The sequence below is a fragment of the Ornithorhynchus anatinus genome, chromosome 7, assembly GCF_004115215.2.
Source record: "Ornithorhynchus anatinus isolate Pmale09 chromosome 7, mOrnAna1.pri.v4, whole genome shotgun sequence".
NCBI lineage: Eukaryota > Metazoa > Chordata > Mammalia > Monotremata > Ornithorhynchidae > Ornithorhynchus > Ornithorhynchus anatinus.
In genome coordinates this window covers 61,437,824-61,464,452 of record NC_041734.1, presented here as the reverse complement: position 1 = coordinate 61,464,452, position 26,629 = coordinate 61,437,824, and the positions used below count along the sequence as shown (strand labels likewise).

At 49.7% G+C, this 26,629-nt stretch overlaps 1 protein-coding gene across 2 annotated transcripts in view; it reads left to right on the top strand.

The window, feature by feature from the left end:
- Positions 1-4,168, top strand: part of NUAK2 (NUAK family kinase 2) — a 32,333-nt gene extending 28,165 nt beyond the window's left edge. For both annotated transcript variants that reach the window (XM_029069919.2, XM_007656083.3), the window contains 2 exons: positions 400-532; positions 1,635-4,168. In XM_029069919.2, coding sequence (XP_028925752.1) covers positions 400-532; positions 1,635-2,758 — 1,257 coding nt within the window. In that variant the 3' untranslated portion in view covers positions 2,759-4,168. The remainder of the gene's footprint in view (positions 1-399; positions 533-1,634) is intronic.
- Positions 4,169-26,629: the final 22,461 nt, after the last annotated feature.

Here is a 26,629-nt window from a genome sequence, read left to right as displayed (position 1 = left end):
CTCTGGGGTTCCCTTGGGAATATCCGCCTCCGTCCAAGTGCTTCGTGATCCAACCCTGGACTGCTTCTGGTTCAGGCAATCCAATAGTGACTCCTGCTTGTAGCCAGACTGCTGTGACCAGCATTCCCACTCACTTTCTCTTTAAATACTCCCTGTGATTGGCCCAGAGCCTCAAACTCTGACTGTGAAGGGATGCCTCCCTCTAATTACCAGGCCTGAGCCTCTCCATCCTTATAGGTATGGGTCCCTTAGGCTCCTGGTTCGACCTAACCCTCAAACCCTCCAGGCCCCATGCTTTTTGTCTCACTGCCAAATGGTCACTCTGGGTTTGGAAAATTTTTCTTTTAGGTGTGACTCAGTCTTCTACTGGCCAGTGCTGACCTCTCTCTGTGTTTCTAGGTGGACAGTTGGTCCCTCGGTGTCCTCCTCTATATCCTAGTGCATGGTATGATGCCCTTTGATGGGCAGGACTACAAGACCTTGGTTAAGCAGATCAGTAATGGGGAGTACAGAGAGCCCACCAAGCCCTCAGGTAAGTAAGCCAAGTGGGAAGGACTTTGGGCTACTGGTGTTAGGGGGCTATGGTGGCCATAGATTCTAATCCTGCCTTCAAGGTGCTGCATGTCTTGGTGAGTCTCTTTCCCTCTCTGGTTGGCCCACACTGCAAACAGCTAGGTACACTGAGATTTGACCTGACCAAGGAGAACAAGCATGAAGCAATCAATCGGTGGTGTTTATTGAGTGTTTCCTCTATAGGAGTGTCTCTGCACTTAGGGGTTAGACAGTCCCTGCCCTCAAGGAGTTTACAATCTAGTTGGCAGGGCAGATATTAAAACAAATAACAGTTAGGAGCAGCATGAAGCATATAGACGTAAGTGCTATGAGGGCGGGAAGCAGAGCAGAGGTGCAGAGAATTTTAGTCAAAGATCCTCTGGGCGGAAATGAATCCTAGGATGAAAAGCCCTCCAGAAGTCACACAGTGCAAACTTCTGGCCTCCGTTCATCTTCTGCAGAAATTTGGGAGTTTCTCATTGATCTCCAAGGGAGAAATTGTCTTGGCCTCCCTTTGTCTCCCTTTTGCTGTCGAGGGAGGTACTTCCTGATGTCTAAGCAGAGTCTCTCCTGCTGCAGTGTCAACCTGCTCCCTCTTATGGCATTTGTTAAGCACTTACTATATGTCAAGTATAATTGGTTGATTGGATTGGTGTCCTTGTTTTTGTGCTTTTTTTTTTAGTATCATGTAAGCGTTTACTGTGTCAAACACCATTCTAAGCGCTGGGGTGGATACAAATGAATTAGGTTGAACGCAGACCCTGTCCCACGAGGCTGACAGTAGGAGGGAGAACAGGAGAACTGAGGCACAGAGAAGTTAAGTGGCTTGCTCAGGGTCATGCAGCGAACAACTGGCAGGCAGAGTTGGGATTAGAACCCAGGTCATCTGTATCCCAGGCCCTTGCTCTTTCCACTAGGCCATGCTGCTTCTGTTGTCTGGTCTTGATGGAGGGGGGAACGACAAGGCCCTCTTCCCTCTGGAGGTTTTGTACCTTGTGAGAGGACATGGGTGCAGAGGCAGGGAGAAGGAAGGAAGGGGTATCCGAGATCCTAATCCGATCGCTTGGTTTTGTCTTTGACAGACGCCTGTGGCTTGATCCGCTGGATGCTGATGGTGAACCCCACACGCCGGGCCACCCTTGAGGACGTAGCCAGCCACTGGTGGGTCAACTGGGGCTACCCAACCCCACTAGGGGAGCAGGCCCTGGGCGAGGGCAACATCGGGGGCGGTGGCAGCAGCGAGTCACCACTGGCCTCTGTGGCCGACTGGCTGAGGCGTTCTTCCCGTCCCCTCCTGGAGAACGGCGCCAAAGTCCGCAGCTTCTTCAGACACGGAGCGGGGGCTGGCGGGCCGGGAGGCGGGGGCCTGGAGCGCCAGTGCTCCCTCAAGAAGTCCCGCAAGGAACACGACGTGACCCACACCCTCCTGGAATGGCCGGCCGGGGAGGCGGCCCCAGGACCTGGCAAGGGCATCCTGAAGCTGCCCAAGGGCATTCTCAAAAAGAAGACTTCACCCCCAGCCGATGGGCAGAAGGAGGAGACTGAGGTGCCCGCCGTGCCCCTTCCCGAACTCCCTGCCCTCCCAGAGCCCCCCACCCCGTTAGCCCCCAAAAAAGGCATCTTGAAGAAGCCCCGGCAGAGGGAATCGGGCTATTATTCCTCCCCGGAACCCAGCGAGTCCGGGGACCTCTTAGATGCGGATGCTGGTGATGTGTTTTCCAGCAGCCCCTCCCCCCAGGAAGACCCCCCACAGCCTCCGGGGCTTCCCTTCCACCGCAAAGGGATTCTGAAGCACAATGGCAAGTACTCTCAGGGGAGGGCTCTTCCCACCTCGGCCTTTGGTTCTTTGGACGAGCTGGCCCGGCCCTTGGCAGCCCCCTCCCGGTCCAGCCGCCCCTCCAGCGCCATCAGCGAGGACAGCATCTTGTCCACCGAGTCCTTCGATCGGCTGGACCTCCCGGAGCGGCTGCCGGAGCCGGCCCTGCGGGGCTGCGTCTCGGCGGACGACCTGCTGGGACTTGAGGAGGAGGAAGAGGTAGCCCCGGCTGCGGGGTCGGAGACGGGGTCAGGACAGCGGCCCCTTAGGCGCTGGGCCGCGAGCCGGGGCCGGGAGCCCCTGCGGGACAGCTGCTTCTCCCTGACGGACTGCCAGGATGTCACCGAGGTGTACCAGCGGGCCCTGGCCATCGGCATGAAACTCAGCTGAGGGACTGGAGATGGCCGGAAGGGCCGCTGGCCACAACTCCTGGGGGGGAGAGAGAGAGACACATGTTTCCTCCCCTGCATGGATCACTTCCTCTGGCAGGCAGTGAGGCCCACTCCTCTGGCTTGAACCTCCCAGAGGTGTGGCTCGAAGGAGAGGGAAGGATGTCTCCCCATTCCTGGGAATTTATAAAAAAAGGTATAAGCATGTTTGAGGCAGCAGGGCCAAGGGTGAGGAGGGGTGGCCAGAGAGAGGGCTAGGAGGGAGGCAAGGAGGCATCCATCATGAAGGGAGACAGCTTCATCAGGAAATGGAAGGAGAATCTGCCTCTCGCTATCTCCAGTTGGGATCTGGGCCCGGAGCAGGCCTGGGCAGAAGATGAGTACTAGGGAAATGTTGGGAGAGAGCCAGAGTTGTGTTTCAGGGGTCACCTGCATATTTGGGAGAGAAGGTTGATGGCAGGGGCATACACACCCCTCCCCACCCAGCAACAACCTATGTGTATGCCCCCAGACAGTGCCCTAGACCTAGCCCTATGGCCAAACTCCCAGCTCTAAGACTCCCCAGTGAAACTGGAAAAGTGTCAGGGGTTTAATAGCTATGTAGGATTGATCTCCCCGGGGAGGGAGAGGACCTGGGTTCTAATCCCAGCTCTGCCACTTGAAACCTTGCACAGAGCATGGCTGGTGAGAAGAGTCCGTACTTTACTGTCTTCTTCCTTCTGATGCCTGAGCATGAGGACCCAAACAGACTCCCCCTTGTCCCCTTGTCATTTCCCCCTGCCCCACCCACTCCCCTGGGGCAGTTGCCCCTTGACCACTGGAATAGAAAGAACTAGGTTTTGCTGCTGTCCCTCCCCTCAGCTTGCTCACTCAGGACTTGTGCTGGTCACTCATCTCACTCTGGGCCCCTGATGGTGGACAGAACCTGGAGCCTCCTCCATCCCCCCCATCCGAAGTTCTACCAGCCACATCCAGACCCGGTCTTAGGCTCTTGGCTACTGGCCTTTACAAAGGGTCAGCATGTCACCAGGGCAGGGGTCCTCCCACTCCCCGACTGGCCAGGTGGGATCTTCTGATTATCAATTTGCCTTGCAAAGACAAAAAAAGAAGGGCCTTATTTATTTTTTTATTTTCAGTATTTTTTTTATGAATTGTTGATTTTGTTGTAGTGTTCAAGTGTTCTGGGGTGAATTTGTGAGATTACTGTAGTATATATTTTTTTATGCCCTCCTGATGTTCATGAGAAACATCCTGTTTCAGATGCTGCTGTTCATTGCACTGTCTCCTGGTGATTTCTGACCCCCCTCACCCCTCTACCTTCCCTCCTACCTCCTCCTTGGATGTTGTGGATTCTTCCCTTTTCTGGGCTCCAGAAAGATCCACTGTATTAAAAGCAGAATGGAGGTCTGAGTATAGTATCTGGGTGGTCTATCTTGGCTTGGGGAGGGGAAGAGGGAGGAGGAGGGAGAAGGTTACCCTAGATTCCTGCCCAGGCAGGGTCAGACCAGTTCAAAGCCCCAAGCCTAGTGAGTCTGCAGTGCCCCCTCCCCAGCTCTCAGGATTTGAGGGCAAGGGGTCAGTAGGGGAATGATGCTTTTGCAGGGACACAATAATTGTGGTATTAAGCACTTACTAAGTCTTAAGTACTGTACTAAGGGGATGTAAGATCATCAGGTCTCACATGGGACTTGCAGTCTAAGAGGGAAAACAGGTATTGAATCCCCATTTTGCAGATGAGAGAACTGAGGCACAGAGCAATGAGATGACTTGCCCAGGGTCACACAGCAGGTATTAGAACCCAGGTTCATGCTCTTTCCACTAGATCACACTGCTTCTCAAGATGGAGAACAAGAGGGAGGGGTGGGGAACATTTTTCCAAGAGCAGCAACCCTAAAGTAGTGACACCCCAGCCGCTGAGGGTTCTTGGCCCCAAATGAGAAGCAGGAAGTCCTTGACGTATAGAGGCCTGGGAGCTCATCTGACTCAGGCCCCCTGCCCTCTTGACAGGTGAACCCAGCCTGGCCAGAACAAATGGGTGTGCTCAATGTTTGACATTTCCACAGACAGGAATGCCATATACCACCCTATTTCACTCAATCGTTCATTCAACTGTATTGAGTGATTTACTCTGTGCAGAGCACAGTACTAAGCCCTTGGAAAGTATAATTCAGCAACAAATACGAGAATCCCTGCCCACAACGGGCTCATAGTCTAGAAGGGAGGAGACATATCAAAAAGTAAACAGGCAGTGATAGCATCATAATAAATAGCATTACACATCGTAAAATAGAATTACATGTACATACATACACTCCACCTAATGGGAAAGCCACCAACTCTATGACCTGCTTTGCTCTCCGGAAAGGTTAGGTCTAGGGGGGAATTGACCAGGCGGCCCTCCCCACCCCTCCTTCCACCTTCACTCTCTCCCCAGTCAATCCATGGTATTGAGCGCTTACTGTGTGCACAGCCCTGGACTAAGAGCTTGGGAAAGTACACTAGCATTGGTAGACGATCCTCAAGAGCCACAAGGCCCCTCGAGGCAGCGAGGGGGTCCCTCCACCCCCAGGGGAAAGAGACAAAACGGCCGGAAAGGATGGGAATGTCTGGAATGTCCCCCCTCCCCCCTCTGCCTCTCGTTAGCCGGCCTGAGGGCAGTCGGCCCCCTGCGGTGCATTCCCCGCGTGCTTCCCGCTCCATTAAGAAACTCCATCTGAGGACACAACAGGCCACGAGGACAAAATCCCCTCCAGCCTCTGAAAAGGGACTTGCCCTCATCCCTGGGGTCGCCTGGCACTGCCGGTCACTTGCTCCCGCTTGGCATTACCGGTCGCTCACTCCTGGGCCCACATCCTTGGAACGCCCCCCAATCACAGGTCACACCAAGGCTAGGATCTCCCACCTCCACCATGCCCCGAGGTACCCCGCTGCTTTCACAACCTCTCCCAAAGGGCAGGGGAGTGATTCGGTGGTTAGCTTAATAGTCCAGCAGCAAGTTAGGGCCGGGCTGCGTTTTAACCCCCCATCTCTGGACTCCCCCGTCCCTCTTCTCGATGGAACCAGATTCCTCCTTGTTCTGCACGGCCTCTGTCTCTGAGGAGCAAGCATGAGGCGTATTCTGTTAATGTATGTATTAATAGAATGTATTAATGTATTAATATGTAATGTATTCTATTAATACATTAATAGAAATAATGGTATTTACTGAGCACCTACTGAAAGCTAAGCACTATGGAAAGTTCCACAGATGTACACAACACATCCCCCCCCCCCCACCACGAGAGCAAACAGGTGACAGACCCAAGAATATTTAAAGCCCGTGGAATCAGAATAAATTAAATATACAGTGCACACAAGTGCTGAGGGGAGGGTAGAAATAAATTCTCGAGGGTTCAGGGGGTTGGTAGGTTTATACAAGTTGGGGAATTGGAAATTCATCAGGGAAGGCTTGGAGAAAGTGATATTTGAGTAGGGCTTCGGAGGAGAGGATTGAGGTCTGGAGGATTTGCAGAGACGGGATGACTAGGGAGTGGTAAACTGGGGAGTAGCCAGTGAACAGCACTAATTATTTGTTTTTATTTTTTATTTAATGGATATTTACTAAGCATTTATGATGTGCCAGGCACTGTACTAGGCAGTGAGGAAGATACAAGATAATCAGGTTGGGCACAGTCCATGTCCCAGATGAGGCTCGCAATCTCAATTGCCATTTTACAGATAAGGTCGCTGAGGCACAGAGAAGTGAAGTGACTTGCCCAAGTTGACACAGCAGACAAGTGGCGAAGCAAGGTTTCAAATCCTCTGACTCCCAGCCCTGTGCTCTTTCCACTAGACCACACTGCTTCTCATTTGTAAGATGGAGAGAGCTCCTGGAGAGCCTTAAGATGACATTTAATATAGAAGGAGCTGAGTTATCATTAGAAGGTTCTGAGGAGGAGATTGACCTGGTGCTGAGCAATATTTCAGGAAGGTGAACTGGGCAATAGTGAGAAGTGTGGACTGAAGTGAAGAGAGAGTGGAGGCAGGGAGACCAGAAAGGACGTTCCTAAAGCAATCTTACTGAACTGTGGTAAGATCTTGCTAGGGTCTTGGGCTGGATGGAGAGGAAGGGATAAAATAAGATAGAGGAGTCAATCCATTTTATATGGCATTTTAGAGGATGATGATGATGGTATTTGTTAAGCACTTATTATGTGTCAAGCACTGTAGTATTAATTCAATCATTTATTGAGCACTTACTGTGTGTAGAGCACTGTACTAAACACCTGGGAGAGTAAAATACAACAATAAACAGACACAATCCCTGCCCACAATGAGGGTAATGTAGATACAGATAACTACCTTCGACATAGTTCCTGTCCCATGTCAGATGGAGAGAAAACAAGTATTGAATACCCATTTTTTAGGTGATGAAACTGAGGCACGGAGAAGTTAAGTGACTTGCCCAAGGCAAGTGACAGAGCCAAGATTAAAACCCAGGTCCTTTGATTCCCAGGCCTGGGCTCTTTCCACTCAGCAATCAGCAACGCTGCTTCTCATCAATGAGATGAGAGGGAAAAGGGGAGCTAGAGAAAGAGAAAAGGAGCCAAGGGGTAGAAGAACCAGGAGATTGTTTTGATTGTTGGGGAACCCTGAGAACAGGCGGCGGAGGGCCTTGTGGATTCTCTGGGGATTCCTGAGAAAGGGGTAAAATGACAATCTGTCCTTGGTGGTTGGGGAGGGTAGAGAGAAGGAAAGGAGGGCAACACCCTGATTGAAGGATTAAGGTAGCTCCTTGGCTATATTCTTTCCTTGGCACTTTGGTAGGAGCTCACTGGTTTTGGAGCCAGCAGGCTGTCAGACTGGTGGAGGGTAAACTGACTCTTCACCCCTTTTTACCCTGGATGACCCTGTTCAGCAGGGTGAGGACATCTGGGATTTCAATGGGAGCAGGGCTCAGGGTGGCATCCGGAGACCTTTGCTCTTTTTTTTTTCAGCTGTTTGTTTCACTCTTTTCGCCCTACTGTTTATCGTGCTTAAACCTTGGGTAAAGCCAGGTGGTTAGTTGGAGGAAGCCGGAGCAGGGGAAGGATGGGATGGGATGGGATGGGATGGGATGGAATGGGATGGGATGGGATGGGGTGGGATGGGGTGGGATTGGATAGGGTCTAGCACAATTCCCCTAACATTCAAGCCCCAAGATAACCCCTGAGCTCAGAATGGGACCCAGGCATTGCTGTAGACTGTAAACTCCTTGTGGGCAGGGATTGTGACTAGCAATTCTACAGATGGCCAAGAGAAGCAGCTTGGCCTATCAAAAAGAGCACAGGTCTGGAAATCAGAGGACATGGGTTCTAATCCCAGCTCTGCCCATTTCTTGCTGTGTGACCTTGGGCAGATCATTTAATTTCTCTGTGTCTCCAGGCCTTCATCTGTAAAATGGGGATTCAATACCTGTTCTCCCTCCTACTTGGACTGAGAGCCCCATGTGGAAAAGGGGCCTTGTCCAAGCTGATAAACTTGTTATTTATCCCAGGGCTTGGAAGAGTACGAGACCCTTAGTAAACTCTTAAGGAATACCGTTACCGTTATTATTATTATAACTTTCCCAAGCAGAGCAGTAAGGTGTTCCAAACACAGTAAATGCTCACGAAATGCCATTGATTAATTGATTGATTGGCCCTTGTCTTTCCAAATGGAAACTGGGTCCTTAGGAGAAGAGAACTGGAGTATTAGAGGTATGGAGTGGCAGGAATGTTGATTGCTGGACCAGTGAGTTTCCATGGAAAGGTGAATTCCCTAAGGAGGGCAGGAGGTCGGTGGTGGAAGGGAGGTCGGCAGGCTACTTCCGTCCTGTGCAGGAATGTGGCCAACCAGAACCGTGACCTTGCTTGACCTTGGAGTCTCAGAACAACTTGTTCTCAGCAAGGGGTAGGGAGGCAGCCTCCCTGAACCTCCTCTCAGGGGAAGTTCTGGCCTGCAATGCTCCCCACACCCTCCCAGTCTACCCTGCTGAACCTCTTCCTTGGTCTCCTGCTCTTTCACTTCCACTTTTCATGAGCAGGAGCATGGAGGGCTTTTCTAGGGAGCATGCTGACCTGTTGTTTCCCTGTCCACAGGAGAATGAATGTGAGGAACTGGGCTTACCAAGAAACAAGAGATAGTGAAGTGGAGTGGAGTGGATAAGGAAGAACTTCCTGACCTTATAGGGGAATTGGACAAGGGATTAGATTTATGAGGTTGGGAAGTTCCCATTCCTAGGAAACTCTAAAAACCAAGATAAGACACTCTTCTGTCCTAGACGGTTTAAGAATCAATCAATCAATCACTTGTAATTATCGAGCAAGTACTTTGTGCAGAGCACTGTACTAAGTGCTTGGGGGAGTACAACACGACAATATAACAGACACATTCCCTGCCCACAAGGAGCTTACAGTTTACTGGGGGAGGCAGACATTAATATAAGTAAATAAATTATGATTGTATACATAAGTGCTGTGGGGCTGGGGGCGGGAGGGGATAAAGGGAGCAAGTCAAGGTGATGCAGAAGGAAATGAGAAAAGAGGAAATGAGGGCTCTCCAAGGCCTCTTGGAGGAGATGTGCCTTCAATAAGGCTTTGAAAGTGGGGAGAGTAATGGTCAGATATGAAAAGGGAGAGCATTCAACTTTATGGAGGAAGGGAACTGGACTAGATAAAGTTTAGGACCCATAAGGGCTGGTAATTCATCCTGGTGGTTGAGGTTAAGGCCAAAGTGTATTTTAATTAATAAATTAATTAAGTAAGCTTAATCATTTGGGTGATACAATCCCAACTATTGAAAAGGTTTGGGGCAGTGTACAGGCTAGGAGGGTTTAAAATGTCAAGTCGGGGGTAGAACTGGTTGGAGACAGGTTCTATTCTGTGCCCCTCCCCCTGCATTCATCAATCAATCAAGCAATCAATCAATCACTCAATAGTATTCATTGAGCATTTACTCTGTGCAGAGCTCCATACCAAGTGTTCAGAAGAGTGCAATAGAATTAGTAACCAGGCCCCCTGCCCTCAAAGAATTTATAATCTATTGACCGGAGGAGACAGACATTAAAGTAAATTATAGAAGGGAAGCAGTGGAGTATAAAGACAATGTACCCTTTGGTGGTGGGCTTAGAGGGGTAAGGACTCAAGGGTGAGGGAGAGGGGAGGGAGAATAGGGTGAGGTGATGAGAATTTAGTCAGGGAAGGCTTCTTGAAGGAGACGTGACTGTAGTAGGGCTATGAAGATGGGGAGAGTGGTGGTCTGCCGGATGTGAAGTGGGAGGGAATTTCAGGCAGGAAAGAGGATGTGAGCAAGAGGGATTCCAAGCCCTGCTACACCACTTACCAAATGTATAACCTTGAGCAAGTCACTTAATTTCTCTATGCCTCCTTATGAGAAGCAGCGTGGCTCACTGGAAAGAGCACGGGCTTTGGAGTCAGAGGTCATGGGTTCGACTCTCTGCTCTGCCACTTGTCAGCTGTGTGACAGTGGGCAAGTCACTTCACTTCTCTGTGCCTCAGTTCCCTCATTTGTAAAATGAGGATTAAGACTGTGAGCCCCACGTGGGACAACCTGATTCCCCTGTGTCTACCCCAGCGCTTAGAACAGTGCTCGGCACATAGTAAGCGCTTAACAAATACCAACATTATTATTTCCTCATCTTTAAATGGGAGTGTAATACTTGTTCTCCCTTCTATTTGGATTGGGAGTTCCACGTGGGACAAGGATTGGGTCTGACCTGACAAACTTGTATCTACCCAGCATGTAGTACAGTGCTCGGCACATAGTAAGCCCTTAACAAATACCACAATTATTAAGGGATTGGTGACAAAAAGCACAGTGAGTAGGCTGGTATCAGAAGAGTGAAGTGTGCAGGCCTCATTATAGGGCAGAGGAGGAAGGCACTAGAAGATTGCAGGCACTCTTTTCCTTATCTGACGGGTATTCCAGCCTTGCAAATAAATACCCAACAGTGACCTGCCCCCACAGGCCCTTCATAATGACTCCAGTGATAAAAATAAACAACTCTGGCCTCTTTCCCACCTCTCCCAGGATAAATTGTTCCTCCGATGACTCTAACAGAGTGGACTCCTGGGTAGAAAACACCATCTGGAGAGAAGTGGGGTTGGGGAAAGGCAGTGGTTTCCTCTCTCACATCATATTGTTCTTGGAACTGAGTCCTCGTATCTGTTTTTGTTTCTCTAGACCATAAACCCTGTGCTCCCTCTTTCTTAGAATACGAGTCCCAGGAGGGATCTGATTTTCTTGTATCCGTCCCAGCGCTTAGTACAGTGTTTGGCACATAGTAAGTGCTTTTAACAAATTCCATAATTATTATTGTGAGCAGGGAATGTATCTACCAACATTTTTTTTAGTGTATTTGTTAATCAATCAATAGGTGGCATTTATTGAGTGCTTACTATGTGCTGAGAGGTTGGGAGAATACAGCACAACAGAATTAGCAGTTACTGTGTGCAGAGCATTGTACTAAGCTCTTGGAAAGTACAATTCGGCAACAGACAGTGACAATCCCTAACCAACAGTGGGCTCACAGTCTAGAACGGGGAGACAGACAACAAAACAAAACAAGTAGACAGGCATCAATAGCATGAAAATAGATAAATAGAATTATAGATATATATACTTCATTAATAAAATAAATAGAATAATTAATTTGTACAAATATACACAAGTGCTGTGGGGCAGGGTAGGGGGTACAGCAGATGGAGGGAGTAGGGGAGGAGGAGCAGAGAAAGGGGGGGCTCAGTCTAGGAAGGCCTCCCGGAATAGGTGAGCGCTCTGTAGGGCTTTGAATTGAAAGGGGGAAGAGAGCTAGTTTGGTGGATGTGAGGAGGGAGGGCATTCCAGGCCAGAGGTAAGATGTAGGCCAGGGGTCGACAGTGGAACAGGCGAGAACAAGGCCCAGTGAGGAGGTTCGTGACAGAGGAGTAGAGTGTGCGGGCTGGGAAGCAGAAGGAGAGAAAGGAGGTGAGGTAGGAGGGGGCAAGGTGATGGAGACCTTTGAAGCCAATAGTGAGGAGTTTTTGCTTCGTGTAAATGTTGATAGGCAGCCACTGGAAATTTTTGAGGAGGGGGGTGACATGCACAGAGTGGATTCTTTCCTCTCTCGGAGAGAAACTCATCAGCTCTGACCTTCTGGCAACATCCCACCTAGTGACAGCTGAGCGTTCCTAGATTGGTCCAGGTCTTTTTGCAAAAATTTTTTTAAAAAATCTCCCATCTAACAGGAAATGTTTATCCGCTTCCTTGGCTTTTCCTTCCAGAACTCGGCATCTACGACCATTCCGCTGGAGCAGACAGAGGCCCAGAGGTAGAGAGCGTTTTAGAACGGACAAGAATCCCCTCCCCTCTCACACACTCCCCTCGGCCCCCAATTTTGGGTCACGTTCAGGGTGATCCTGTCCATAGGCAGGGAGCTGGGCAAGATCTCCTTTGAGGAGCCTTTTTGATATCCCAAGGCAGTTGGCAATCTGGACAGAGGAAATAGAGGAAGAGTTCTCTTTCTCTAGACAATGATGGGGGAAGATCCCAGAGCATTAATTCAATAGTATTTCAGCACTAAATAGGCTTCTTGTTTCCTACTTTATGGCTATTCTGCTTGGGGAAGGTTGGCAGCTCTTATAGCTTATTCTGGTCCAGACATCTCTACATGCTGGACATTGTGAATCCACCACGGCTGCTACCGTCCCACCATGACATGCAGGGTGCCTCCACTATACTAGACTGCCACGCAATCTCCCCAGGATCCCACCCCAGCTCTCTTCTAAGTCACCAGAGAGCCTCCTTCCTCACCGGCCTTCCAACACCCCGGTGGTCGCAGAGAAGCGGCCGTGGCCTGAAGCCAATGCCACAAAACTTCAGGAAGACCAGGCGGCTACTGGTGTAGTGGTCACCGTGACCATGGTTGTGACTGTTGACTCTGAGGCGTGAGGAGCCTGAAATTCTGCTCCTTCTGCCGCAACATCCTGCTGAGTTTCGTTTATGTCTTCATGTTGTCTTTGTGCTTTGTTTTATATCTCTGTGTGTCTGCTCCCAGTCTCCTCCTGTCCTTTTTATTTTTAGATTGAGAGGCCCACAAGGGACAGGGACCATGTTTATTTCTCATCTGTGTATTATTTCCAAGAGCTTGGTACAGTGCTCTGCACAAGGTAAGTGCTTAGTAAACACCATTTCTATATTTACAATATGACCTTCTTTGGTTCTATTGATTCAAAACACCTGCCTACTCTAGGCTTCCTCTCTCTGTCTCTGTCTCTGTCTCCCCAACATCCCACTCCAACCCTCCCAAGTGTGTTAGAGAGGGATTGAAACCAACTGCCCAAAGTGCGGGAATTTTTCCAAAAGTGACTCCAAAGTATAACCCAGATGTCAAGTCTGAATTCTTCCCCCATCACCAAGATGCAGCCACCTCCAGAGACAAACAGGTAGTTGAGTCTCCCCTCCCCTTTGCTCATTTTCACTGGAACTTTGGTCCTTCAGGGTCTGTCTCATGACCATAAATGGACAGAATCTCAGCTGTGAATCCCACCGGAAAGACCACGCTGTCTCCGTCAGGAATTCCCCAGAGATACGTAAGGGGTCTAACTCCGGCTTTAGCTGGATTGGAATTCCTGCAGCAGGGGCAGCTGCCCTCTGACTCAGCTCCCCTGATAAGCAGACCTTGCCTCCCGCCTGGGATTTCCCAGTATCAGAAGCCTAGGACACTGGTTTCCTGTCGGAAGTGCCCGGCCCTGGGCCTGTCTGCCTTGAGAAGAGCATTGTGTCTGTAGGCAGGAGCAGAGGCTCTCTAAATATAGCAATTCCTTCAGGGCCCGGAGGCAGCCCTACCCACCACTTTTGTGGAAGGGGGCTCTGGAGAATTTCAATTCTGTGTGGGGGCAGGGAGATGGATGGGATGACCTCTTGAGGTCTTGTCAGGAGGTTGAACTTTGCTGATTGGTTTACCTTTCTCCGCTGGTTATTTTTACCATTGTCAGGATTGATTTGTTTGTGTGTTTAGTCATTTAGTCGACTCTAGTCTCTGCCTAGAATGAACTGGTTTTACTATTCCCAATCTTATTTACCCTCATTATTCCCGAGGGAAAGAGTGCTGATGATCAGGGTCTTTTACTGATCCTGGGACAAAGGCTGGAGCCGAGGGAGAGTTGGGTTCTCCCTCCAGCTCACGCAGTGGGGCCAGGGTGAAGGGGACCCCGGTTCCCTGCATCACACTCTCAGACTCAGCTAGCCAAAGTGCTCTGACGGGGGAATGAGATCTGAATTTTGGGGAACCCCCAGCAAGTCCTTCTCTCCTCCCCCAGTGGGGAGTGAGTATCCTGGCTCCTTTCTAAGCTGCTGGGATCCAGGCAGTCCCTTAATGCCGTCTTCTGTTCTCTGTCACGGGGGGAAATTGTCCCACTTGGATTTGCAACCTTTATTCACCCCTCCCTCAGCCCCACAGCACTTACATTCCTCTCCACAATTTATTTATCTATTTATATTAATGCTGTCTTCCTTCTAGACTGTAAGCTTGTTGTGGTCAGGAAATGTCCGATATATTGTTGTATCTCTCAAGCACTTAGTTCAGTGTTCTGCAGACAGTAATTACTAAATAGATCCCATTGACTGATTGATTCTTGGGAAGGCAATGCTGTGGACAAGATAAGTGTAACTAGCTATTCCAGGCTGGGGATTTCTTTGAACTCGGGACTCACAGCCAGGATACTGGGCCTCTTGGCACTGGGCAGCCCTTTCCTGCTCTGTCACACTTGTCCACTTTGGAAAATGGGAATCACCCAGCCCAGCCGGCTCCTCTGGAGACCTGGGAGGGCAAGGAGGTGCCTGACTGGAGATCAGTGAGGACCCCCAAGTTCCATTATTGGTAAACAGAAGGGGAAGCCCCGTGGCTGGGGGTGGATGAGAGTTTGGTAGCGAGGAGACTGGAGCCCATAAAGCAAGGGAAGGTTTGCATCAGAGACGGCCTCACGAGAATACACGAGACCCAGCTTCCTGTCTGTGGCCTGTTTTGGGGAGATCTTCTGTACTGAACTCAAAATAAAGTCCTTATATTAGTATATTAGTGTCAGTGGGGTGGGGCAGGGTGTGAGGGGAAGCCAGGGGGTCTTGAGAGGAGAAGGTAACAAAAGAGGAGTCTGGGAGTAATAACAACAATAGTAATAGTAATAATCTGCGGTGTTAGTTAATCACTTACTCTGTGCTAAGCACTGAACTAAAAACTGAAGTGGATAAAACACAATTAGATTAAACACAGTCCCTGTCCCACATGGGTGTCACAGAAGGAGAACAGGTATCTAATCCCCATTCCAGTTAAGGAAACTGAGGCCCAGAAAAGTTAAGTAAATCGCCCAAGGTGACACAGAAGGCAAGTGGTGAAACCAGAATTAGAGCTTAGGTCTCCTCACTCCCAGGCCTGCTCTCTTTCTATTAGGCCACATTGCTTCTCTGAACAAATCCAACTATAAAGGGCAGGAGGTGGAGACTAAACTGTAAACTAGTCTGTGGACTGTAAGCTCATTGTGGGCAGGGAATGTCTGTTTATTGTTATATTGTACTCTCCCAAACGCTTAGTACAGTGCTCTGCACACAATAAGTGCTCAATAAATATGACTGGATGAATGAGAAGAAAGGGAAAACAACTCTGGGAAAGATGAGTGAGAGGTCATCTAGTCCAATTCCCCGAAGATCTCCCAGGATGGAGATTTCATCCCTTTTCCAGAGATGGAGGTGACAACCTTGGAGAGCCAGAAAGTTCCTCTTTATGTTTACCCTATGGTCTCTACCCCATTACCTTGTTTAGGTCCATTTCCTCCTGTTTGTTCCTTGGTGGACATGGAGAGCCACGCTGGACAGAGGTGCCTACAGAGGAGAGCAAAAGCCATCCAGGTCCTGGTCTGGAGTGGCAAAAGGACAGAATGGGTTTAGGTAGAGCCCAGATGGGAGGAAAACTTATCAATCAATCATTATTTTTATTGAGCACTTACTGTGTGCAGAGCACTATTCTAAGCCCCTGGAAGAGTACAACTCAACAATATAACGGACACGTTCCTTTCTCTGCCCACGAGCTTACAATCTGGAGGGGGAGGCAGACATTAATATAAATAAATTATGGATATAAATAAGTGCTGTCGGGCTGTGGGGGGTGGTGATGACTAAAGGGAGCAAGTCGGGGTCACACAGAAGGGTGTGGGAAAAGAAGAAATGAAGGCTCAGTCAGGGAAGGCCTCTTAGAGGAGATGTGCCTTCAATAAGGCTTTGAAGTAGGGGAGAATAATTGTCTGTCGGATATGAAGAGGGAGGGCATTCCAGGACTGAAGTAGGAGGTGGACGAAAGGTCAGTGGTGAGTTGGACGAGATAGAGGTACAGTGAGAAGGTTGGCATTAAAGGAGTGAGATGTGCAGGCTGGGTTCTAGTAGGAGAGCAGTGAGGTGAGGGCAGAGGGGTCAAGGTGAATGAGTGCTTTAAGACAGATGGTATGGAGTTTCTGTCTGATGCAGAGGTGGTTAGACAACCACACTGGAACTTCTTGAAGAGTGGACCAACATGGCCTGAACGTTCCTGTAGGAAAATGATCCGGGTAGCAGAGCTAAGTATGGACTGAAGATAGGAGAGACAGGAGTCAGGGAGGTCACCAAAAGAAGCCTTCTGTCATAATAATAATTATTATTGTTATGGCATTTGTTCAGCACTTACTATGTGCTAGGCACTGTACTAAGACCTGGGGTGGATACTAGCAAATCAGGTCGGACACATTCCCTTTCCCACGTGGGGCTCACAATTTCCTGTCCCATGTGGGGCTCACATTTTACAGATGAGGTAACTGAGGCCCAGAGAAGTGCAGTGCCTTGTCCAAGCAGAGAAGTGGCAGAGCTGAGATTAGAACCCACGACCCTCTGACTCTTGCCATGCATCTTTGCATACGTCTTTGGCATTTGGACCGGCTCCCTGCCACGCTGCCGGCTCCTCTAGGTCAGAGATCCTGTCTCTGTCTGATCCCACAGTGCCTAGTTCAGAGCTGGGCCCCCAGGGAACAGCGAGCAGCTAGCTGACTGGAGCCTGACTCTCCAGCTGGGAAGCAGCTTGGCCTAGTGGCTAGAACACGGGCCTGGGAGTCAGAAGGACTTGTTTTCTAATACCAGCTCTGCCTCTTGTCTGCTGCGTGCCCTTGGGCAAGTCACCTCACTTCTCTGTGCTTCACTTCCCTCAGCTGTAAGTGAATATTAAACCCGTGAGCCTCACGTGAGACCAGGGCGGTGTTCAACCCGATTATCTTGTATCTACCCTGTGCTTAGTACCGTGCCTGGCTCATAGTAAGAGTTTAAAACATAACATTAAAAAAAGGAACACTAACGGGGCAGCACAATGGTCTTTTTCCCAATCCTTCCCATCTCTGCCTTTTCCACAGGTTGCAAGTCAGATCTAGGTCCAATCCCAGCCAACCTCAATGGGCCTGGATCCCCAGTCCACCCCCACCAGCCAGAGTCCCCAAGAGCTCAGCTCCTGCCCCGACTCTCCCTGCCCTCTCAGCCAGGAGGGAGGAGGAGGAATGGAGCTGCCCTTTCCCAGGCCTTTTCAAATGAACGGGGTCTGACCCCGGCTGCCGTTTAGACAGGTGTCTGCTCTGTTCTGTCTTGTGGTCTCGTGGTCCCGTCTGTGGCTTCCCAGGCCTCCCTCCTCCAGGGTGGGAGAAGCAAAGGAGGGGCTGGGTGGGGGTGAAGCTGAGGCCTGTGCTTAGACAGGGACCAGCTGAGAGATTCCTCACCTCCATCCACTGCTGGAGGTCTCTGCCAAAGCCCGTGGTTTGTGGGGACGGGAAGAGATCCAACTTGGGGAAAGGACTGAGGACGCTAGTTTTCTTTCTCAAGAGGAGCCAGAAGGGGATGATGGGAACTGGTCTGGAAATAACCAAATAATAAGAATAATGGTATTTGTTAAGCGCTTACTATTTGCCAGGCACTGTACGAAGCGCAGGGGTAGATACGAGATAATCGGGTTGGACACAGTTCCTGTTACACATAGGGTTCACAGTCTCGATTCCCATTTTACAGATGAGGTAGCTGAGGCTCAGAGAAGTGAAGTGACTCGCCCAAGATTACCCAGCTGTCAAGTGGCAGAGCAGGGATTAGAACTCAGGTCCTTCTGATTTCCAGGTCCATACTCTTTCCACTGGCCCATGCTGCTTCTCTATGTATCCACCCAGGGAAGGAGTCTTAAGGGGTGTCCCAGAGAAACTGAGGGGTGGTCCCGGCAGGGAGTGGTTGGTCAGCCTGCCCAACAACCCCAGCCAGGGCAAACCAGGATCAGAGAAGGAGCAGGCCTGCCCTGGATCCCTCAGCTAGACTGAAGCAGGGGATGGGACCTGGGGACCCAGGATCAATCAATCAGTGGTATTTATTAGGTGCTTACTCGGTGCAGAGCACTGGACTAAGCTTCTGGGAGAGTGAAGGACAACAGAGTTCATGGACATGATCTCTACCTACAAAGAATTTACAAACTACTAATAATTGTGTTTTTAAGTGCTTACTATATGTACTGAGTGCTGTAGAAAATCCTCTAGACCGTAAGCTAAGGAAGCAGCATGGCTCAGTGGAAAGAGCAAGGGCTTGGGAGTCAGAGGTCATGGGTTCTAATCCCGGCTCTGCCGTTTGTCAGCTGTGTGACTTTGGGCAAGTCACTTAACCTCTCTGTGCCTCAGTGACCTCATCTGTAAAATGGAGATTAAGACTCTGACCCCCACATGGGACAACCTCATCACCTTGTATCTCCCCCAGCGCTTAGAACAGTGCTTTTAGTAAGTACTTAACAAATGCCATCATTATTATTATCATTATTATAAGCTCACTGCGGGCAGGGAATGTGTCGACCAACTCTGTTATATTGTACTCTCCCGAGTGCTTGATACAGTGCTCTGCACACAGTAAGCACTCAATAAATATGATTGATTGATTGAGGTAGATTCAATATAATCAGGTCCCACATGGGTCTCATGGTCGAAGTAGGAGGGAAAGCAGGTATTGAATCCCCATTTTGCCGATGAGGGAACTGAGGCACAGAGAAGTGAAATGATTGCCCAAGTGACACAACAAGCAATTGGCAGAGTTTGGATTAGAACCCAGGTCCTCTGACTCTCAGGCCCGTGCTCTTTTCACTAGGTGCATCTTTTACAAGGGAATACAAACGTTAAGACAGGTTAAAGATAGGATAAGTGGCAGAGAATAAGGATGTACTTAGATGCTGTGGGACTGGTGGTTGAGTGACTATCAGAGTCCTTAAGGTACACTGACCCAAGTACACAGGACACGCAGATGGGAAGGCGAATTTGGGAGATGAGAGACTAGTCAGGGGAGTCCTCTCGGAGGAGATGGGATTTTAGTCGGGTTTTGAAGACGGGGAGAGTGGTGGTCAGATAGACACGAAGGGGGAAGGAGTTCCAGGCCGGAGTGAGGCGAGACGGACACGATCCGGGTATAGTGAAGAGGTTGGTACTAGAGGACTGAAGTGTGAGGTCTGAGTTAATAATAATTATGGTACTTGTTAAGCCCTTACTATGTGCCAAGCACTGTTCCAAGCACTGGGGTAAATACAAGTCAATCAGGTTGGATGTGGTTCCTGTCCCACATGGGGCTCACACTCTCAATCCCCATTTTTAGATGAGGTAACTGAGACCCAGAGAAGTTATGTGACTTGCCCAAGGTCACACTGCAGACCTATGTCAGAGCTGGAATTCTGAATCCCCGGCCCATGCTCTATCCACTAAGCCATGCTGCTCCTCTGCTGAGCTACTGCTGAGTTGTAGTAGATCAGCAAGGTGAGGGAGGAAGGGGACAGCTAATTGAGGGAGCTGAAACTCTCCCTCCCCTCCAGATCTCCCCTCTGGAAGCTAAGAGGCACAGAACAGAAAAGAGAAAAGACAGGAATGGCAAGAATATGCCAAGGGTCCCCAACTGGTAACCCCAGAGACTTGGATCTGCCCCGGCCTCCCCCACCCTATCTGCCACACCCACCTGGATGTGGGCAGATTTGAATCCTCCTTAATCCCAAACCATTCATTCATTCGCATTTATTGAGTGCTTACGGTGTGTAGAGCACCGTACTAAGCTCTTGGGAAAGTACAACACAACAATAAACAGACACATTTCCTGCCCACAACGAGCTTACAGTTTGGGGCGGTGGGAAGACAGACACTAATATAAATAAATAAATTACAAATATATAGATAAGAGCTGAGGGGTTAGGAGCGGGGAAGAACAAAGGGAGCAAGTCAGGGCAATGCAGAAGGGAGTAGGACAAGGGTTGATTTAGGGAAGGCCTCTTGGAGGAGATGTGCCGTCAATAAGGCTTTGAAGGAGGGGGGAATCATCGTCTGTTGGTTATGAGGAGGGAGGGTGTTCCGGGTCAGAGACAGGGTGTGGGCGAGGGGTCGGAGGCTGTGAGTGGGGGTTCAGGAGCGGCAGGGAGAGGAGGAAGGGGAGGCCACTGGGAAGAAGAGAGTGGGTGGCAACCGAAGAGGAATTACCAGGCGGAGGGGAAGGGCCCGGAGCCACCTCGCCTGGCCCTGGGGGATGGCTGGTGCAGATGGCTCTTGGGTGAGTCATGGGGCCCTGCTGTCTGGGCCCCGCATAACACAGGGAGAGGTTGGACCAGGTCAGTGCGCTGGGGAGCTTAACCAGACTCCAAGCTGGAGTCTGGGGTCGATGGGGGTTGGGGGGGCATCTCCCACCCCGAGTTCATGAGGCTCGCGGTTCTGCTCCCACAAAAAAGAACAGAGAGAGCAGGCGCAGACAGCTGCAGACTTCAGAGACAGACCAGGACAGTCCCTGCAAGCTCCCTGATGGCTGGGTGAGAGTCAGGGCAGGGGGAGAAAGGGCCAGCTGAGCTGGAATGATAATAATAATAATAATGGTACATGTAAAGCTTTTACTATGTGTCAAATACTGTACCTGCTCCACCACTTACCTGCTGTGTGAACTTGGGCAAGTAGTGACTTCTCTGGCCTGACTTTCTTCGGCTGTAAAATGGGGATTCGATACCTGTTTTCCCTCAGGGTGGGAGCCCTATGTGGGTCCGGGACTTTAGTCCAACCTGATCAGCTTGTATCTACACAGTGCTTGAAATATATAGTAAGTGCTTAACAAATATCATTATTAATTAAAATAATTTGCCTGTGTTTGAATTACCCTCTGAATATAATTTCTTCGTCAATTTCTTCATAATTTCTTCACTGTACTAAGCCTAGATTGGAAGTAATTGGGTTGGACACTGTCCCTGTCCCACATAGGACTCACAGTCTTAATCTTCATTTTACAGATGAGGGAACTGAGGCACAGAGAAATGAAGCGACTTTCCCAGTCACACAGCAGACCAATGGCAGAGTTGGGATTAGAACCCAGGTCTTTCTGAGTCCCAGGCCCGTGCTCTAGCCACTAAGCCACGCTGCTTCTTTGGAGGGGAAGGTCACTCGGTTCTCACTGCCCCTCTCTTTCAGAGCGTCTGCTCTCCTAGTCCAGATGGTACTGGACTAATTGATTCATGGTATTTTTTGAGGGCTTCCTGTGTACTCAGAGCTCGGGAAAGTATAATACAACAGAGGCTCAGAGTTGGTAGACACAATCCCTGCCCAAGAGTAGCTTACAGTCTACAGGACGAGACTGGCGTTGAAATTAATACTGGTAGGGGAATTGGCAGGATATAAGAATAGGTACATAGGTGCTGCCCAAAGAGCCAATCCAGCTCTGGTTCGGGGCCCCTGAGAGATTTGGTGAGCCCAGGGGAACTCAGGGTCATCATCCCTAGGCTAGGCGTTGGCTCCCGGCCCCTTCTTCCCCGGATCCCCCTCCCACCCCACCCTGGAGCGTTGAGTCAGGCAAGGTTGCAGGCGCAGGACCAACAGGTAGGCCCGGGAAGACTGGGTCCCTGCCCAAGTTCCCAGAGAGGTCAGGAGGACTCTCCACCTTGCCCAGCTTTGTGCCACTTCACGGGGGCGGACACATCCAGAGGGGCACCTCTGCAGGCCACAGGGTTTACGTTGGGTAATCTGATGGGTTGGCCAGCCTGGGCAGGGGGAGAAATCCCGCCCCAGGAACCTGAATGGCATGGGGTGCATGTAAGGGAGGCGGGGCACCACTCTGCTATCAAAAGGATTGGGGGCGGACGAGGCGATGCCCTGTGGGGAGCGCCGAGGGAGAGGGTGAGCACTGGACACCAGGAAACGCCAAATCATCAACCAACCTAGCCCTCATGCATGCATCCGCTGGCTTATTACTCATGTATCACTCACTTGTGTAGTCATCACTTCTAACCAATCTCTCACTTTTCCCTACTCAATATTGGACCATTTGCATCTGTAATCTTCCCTATGATAATGTAAAGGCAGGGACAACACACCTTAATTCTCCCAGATGCCCCCAAAAGCTCAGTATGGTATTAATGGTAATTTTTAAGTGCTTACTATGTCAATCAATCATACTTATTGAGTGCTTGCTATGTGCTGAGCACTGTACTAAACGCTTGGGAGCGTACAGTACTACAGTAAGCAGACATATTCCCTGCCCACAATGAGTTTACAGTCTACAGGATTAACAGACACATTTGATTATTATTATTAATAATAGTAATAATGAGTATGGTATTTGTTAAGCATTTACTATGTGCCAAGCACTCTTCTAAGCGCTGGGGTAGATACGAGGTAATCAGTTTGTCCCACATGGGGCTCATAGTCTTAATCCCCATTTTACAGATGAGGTAACCGAGGCACAGAGAAGTGAAGTGACTTGTCCAAGGTCACACAGCAGACAAGTGGCAGAGTCAGGATTAGAGCCCACGTCCTCTGACGCCCAAGCCCACGCTCCTGCCATTAGGCCATGCTGCTTCCCGGAATGAGTTTTTTAGCTCTTAATGAGTTTACAATCCAGAGTATAGTGGCTGACACATAGTAAGGACTCAACAAATACCATAAAAAAGAAATACTAGTGATACATACTAGTGATGATCAGCCATAATCTTGGGACTGGAAGGTTGCCTAGTCCAAACTCCTATTTCTACATAGGGCAGAACCCTCTCCAGCCGGAGTAGGGTAGGGTACGTAGGGAAGTCGCTTATTCTTATTCTTAGGGGAAAGAGCATAAGGCTGGTTCCAGTCATCATTTCCCTCGTCATTAATGGTATTTTTTGAGCACTTACTGTACAGAGCACTGTACTGAGTGCTTGGGAAAGTACAATTATTATTAAAGTACAACATTCCCTGCCCACAAGTTTACAGTCTAGAGGAAGTGACCTGCTGTGTGGCCTTGGGCCGGTCATCTAGCCACTGCCTTCCAATTTCCTCATCTGTAAAATGAGGAAAAAAAAGCCGTTCTCCCTCCCTCTTAGATTGTGAGCCCATGTAGGACAGGGGAGGTGTCCGATCAGATTATCCTGAATTTATCACGGTGCTCACCACGCTGTTCGGAACAAAGTAAGTGCTTAATAAATTCCATAATTATTACCTAACCTCCAAAGCCTTTTCTGGAGTCAGAAAATCATCTTGTAAATTCCAGTCTTGTCTTTCTCAAACAATAATAATGATAATAATAACACAACAATAATGATGGCATTGGATAAGTGCTTACTATGTGACCAGCGCTGTCCTAAGAAGTGGGGTAGATACAGTCAGCTAGGACACAAGTCCCTGTCCTACATGGATCTCCTTACTTCCATATCTCCCGGCCTCCTCCCTCTGGACCGTAAGCTCACTGTGGGCGGGGAATGTGTCGGTTAAATTGTTATATCGTGCTCTCCCAAGCGCTTAGTACAGTGCTCTGCACAGAGTAATCACTCACTAAATGCGATTGACTCTTCCCTGACCCTTCCTCAATTCAGTATAATAAAGTTCCTCCTTTTGATCCGTTTCCTTTCGATCTGGCTGGCCCAGAGTCAGCCCCGGACCCATCACTCCTTTAGTGTCCAACGGGGAGGTTGTCTCCTCTTCCTCTGTGTCTGGAAGCTCACTCTCCTCCCAGACCCTTCTGGGAATTTCCTCTGACGTCACGTCCAGCAGATCGCCGCTCTCCCCGTCGTCGAAGCCCTTCTGAGACCACGTGTCCTCCAGGAGGCCTTCCCAGAGGAAGCTCTATTCTTCCCACCCTGTTTCCCCAAAGTGCTATTCTAAACTCTTAAATTACCATAATCCAGCTAGCATTTATGTTCATTGCTTATACCCCTATCAGCCCTCTTCTCTGCAATTTTATTTCGTTTCTATCTCCCCCTAGACTCTAAGCCCCTTGATAGCCAGGATTAGGACTAGTAAAGTCTATCATAATCTCCTAGTGATAATAATAATAATTATTGTGGTATTTATTAAGGGCTCACTACATCTCAATAATAATAATGTTGGTATTTGTTAAGCGCTTACTAAGTGCAGAGCACTGTTCTAAGCGCTGGGGTAGACACAGGGGAATCAGGTTGTCCCACGTGGGGCTCACAGTCTTAATCCCCATTTTACAGATGAGGGAACTGAGGCACAGAGAAGTGAAGTGACTTGCCCACAGTCACACAGCTGACAAGTGGCAGAGCTGGGATTCGAACTCATGAGCCCTGACTCCAAAGCCCGTGCTCTTTCCACTGAGCCACGCTGCTTCTGGTGTAGATGCAAGATCATCAAGGCCGCACGGAGCTCACAGTCTAACTAGGGGGGAAAACAGGAATCCCCGTTTTCCAGATGAGGAAACTGAGTCACAGAGAAGTGACTTGACCGAAGTTACATAGCAGGTAAGTGGTGGAGCCGGGATTGGAACTCCGATCCTCTGACTCCCAGGCCTGTGCTCTTTCCACTAAGCCGTGATGCTTCTTCCAAGTGCTTAGCACAGTACTCTGCATCCAGCATAAACTCAATTGATGGTGGTGGCGATGATGATGATGATAGTGCTGGTATTTGTTAAGCGCTTACTATGTGCCAAGCACTGTTCTAAGCGCTGGATGATGTTGATGATGGTGATGAACCAAGGTCAGACCGGCAGTGCAGGCCTTTTGCCTCCAGGAAATCCATCCTGTAGTGGGGCCCAGCCGCTTGGAAGGAGTTGGAGGAGGAGGTTGGTTCTGGAGTCAATCAATCGTATTTATTGAGCGCTTACTGTGTGCGGAGCACTGTACTAAACACTTGGGAGATTACGATATAACAATAAACAAACTCATTCCCTGCCCACAGCGAGCTTGCAGTCTAGATGGGGAGATAGGGATTAATATATATAAATAAACAACAGATATGTACATATGTACTGTGGGGCCGGGAAGGGGGATGAATAAAGGGAGCAAGTCACGGCAATGCAGCAGGGAGTGGGAGAAGAGGAAAGGAGGGCTTAGGCTGGGAAGGCTTCTTGGAGGAGATGGATTTGGGGTCTGTGGGAGGATGGAGCTGAGGTCTGGTGTGGCTGCACCTTATCCGGGAGGGTGGAAGGGCTTGCTCCAAAGTCTGGAATTGGACGGTGGTTCTGGAGCCACCGTATTGAGCAGCGACACCTTGAGAACCGCTGGAGCAGCTCTAGAACAGGTGGGGAGAGGGGGTGCCCCAGGGTCACGGAGCCTGGATCTTGTCTTAGGGGCTTGGGCGCATCCCTCCGGTCCTCACCAGCCCCTCTCCTTCTGCTGGACTCCAGGCCACTGACCTAGATTGGGCAAGGCTGGTAGAAGAGGACCTGGTTTCTAAACCCAGCTCCACCACTTGATTGAAGTGCGACCTTGGGCAAGTCATTTAACTTCTCTGTGCCTCAGTTACCTCATCTGTAAGATGGGCACTAAGACTGCCCTCTAGTCCGTGAGCTCCAAGGGAACGTGTCTGTTTATTGCTGTATTGTACTCTCCCAAGCGTTTAGTACAGTGCTCTGCTCACAGTAAGTGCTCAATAAATACAACTGAATGAAATGATGAAGGAATGACAGAGCCTCATGTGGACCATGGACCATGTGTCAAACCTGGTTTATCTTGAATCCGCCCCAGTGCTTAGTACAGTATCTAGTACATAGTAAGCACTTAACAAATACTATTTTTTTTAAAAAAGAGCATTGTAAACTCCTTGAGGGCAGAGAATCAACTTTAGTGTATTGTCGTGTATTAATAATAACTGTGGTATTTGTTAAGCGCTTACCATGTGCCAGGCACTGTTCTAAGCACTGGGGTAGATGCAAACTCATCGGGTAGGACACGGTCCCTGTCCTACATGGGGCTCATAATCTCAATCTCCATTTTACAGGTGAGGTAACTGAGGCACAGAGAAGTGAAGCGACTTGCCCGAGGTCACACAGCGGGCAAGTGGGGGAGCTAGGATCAGAACCCATGACCTTCTGACTCCCAGGGCCATACTCTATCCATTACGCTATGCCGCTCATGTCAACTTAAGTGTACTTTCCGAAACGCTTAGTACAGTGCCCTCCATCCAGTAAGCGTTCAATAAATACCACTGACTGACTGCCAAAGAGGATCTAGGGCCTGGAGAGGTGCTGGAGGGCAGGGAGGCTTTTCCTCCACCTTTCCCTCCTGTGATCTCACACTCACTCACTCACTCACTCACTCCTGACAGGGCCACTTAGGGCCGCACCCAGACGCTCTCGGAGAGCGGGAAACAGTACTCACCGAGCCCCGTGGCGGTGCTGCAGTACTTGACTTCTTGGCTTAGGCGTAGTGGGTGCTCATTCGTCCCCCTCTAGACTGTAATAATAATGATGGTATTTGTTAAGCGCTTACTATGTGCAAAGCACTGTTCTAAGCGCTGGGGAGGATACAAGGTGATCAGGTTGTCCCACGTGGGGCTCACAGTCCTAACCCCCATTTGACAGATGAGGTAACCGAGGCCCAGAGAAGTTAAGTGACTTGCCCAAATCACCCAGC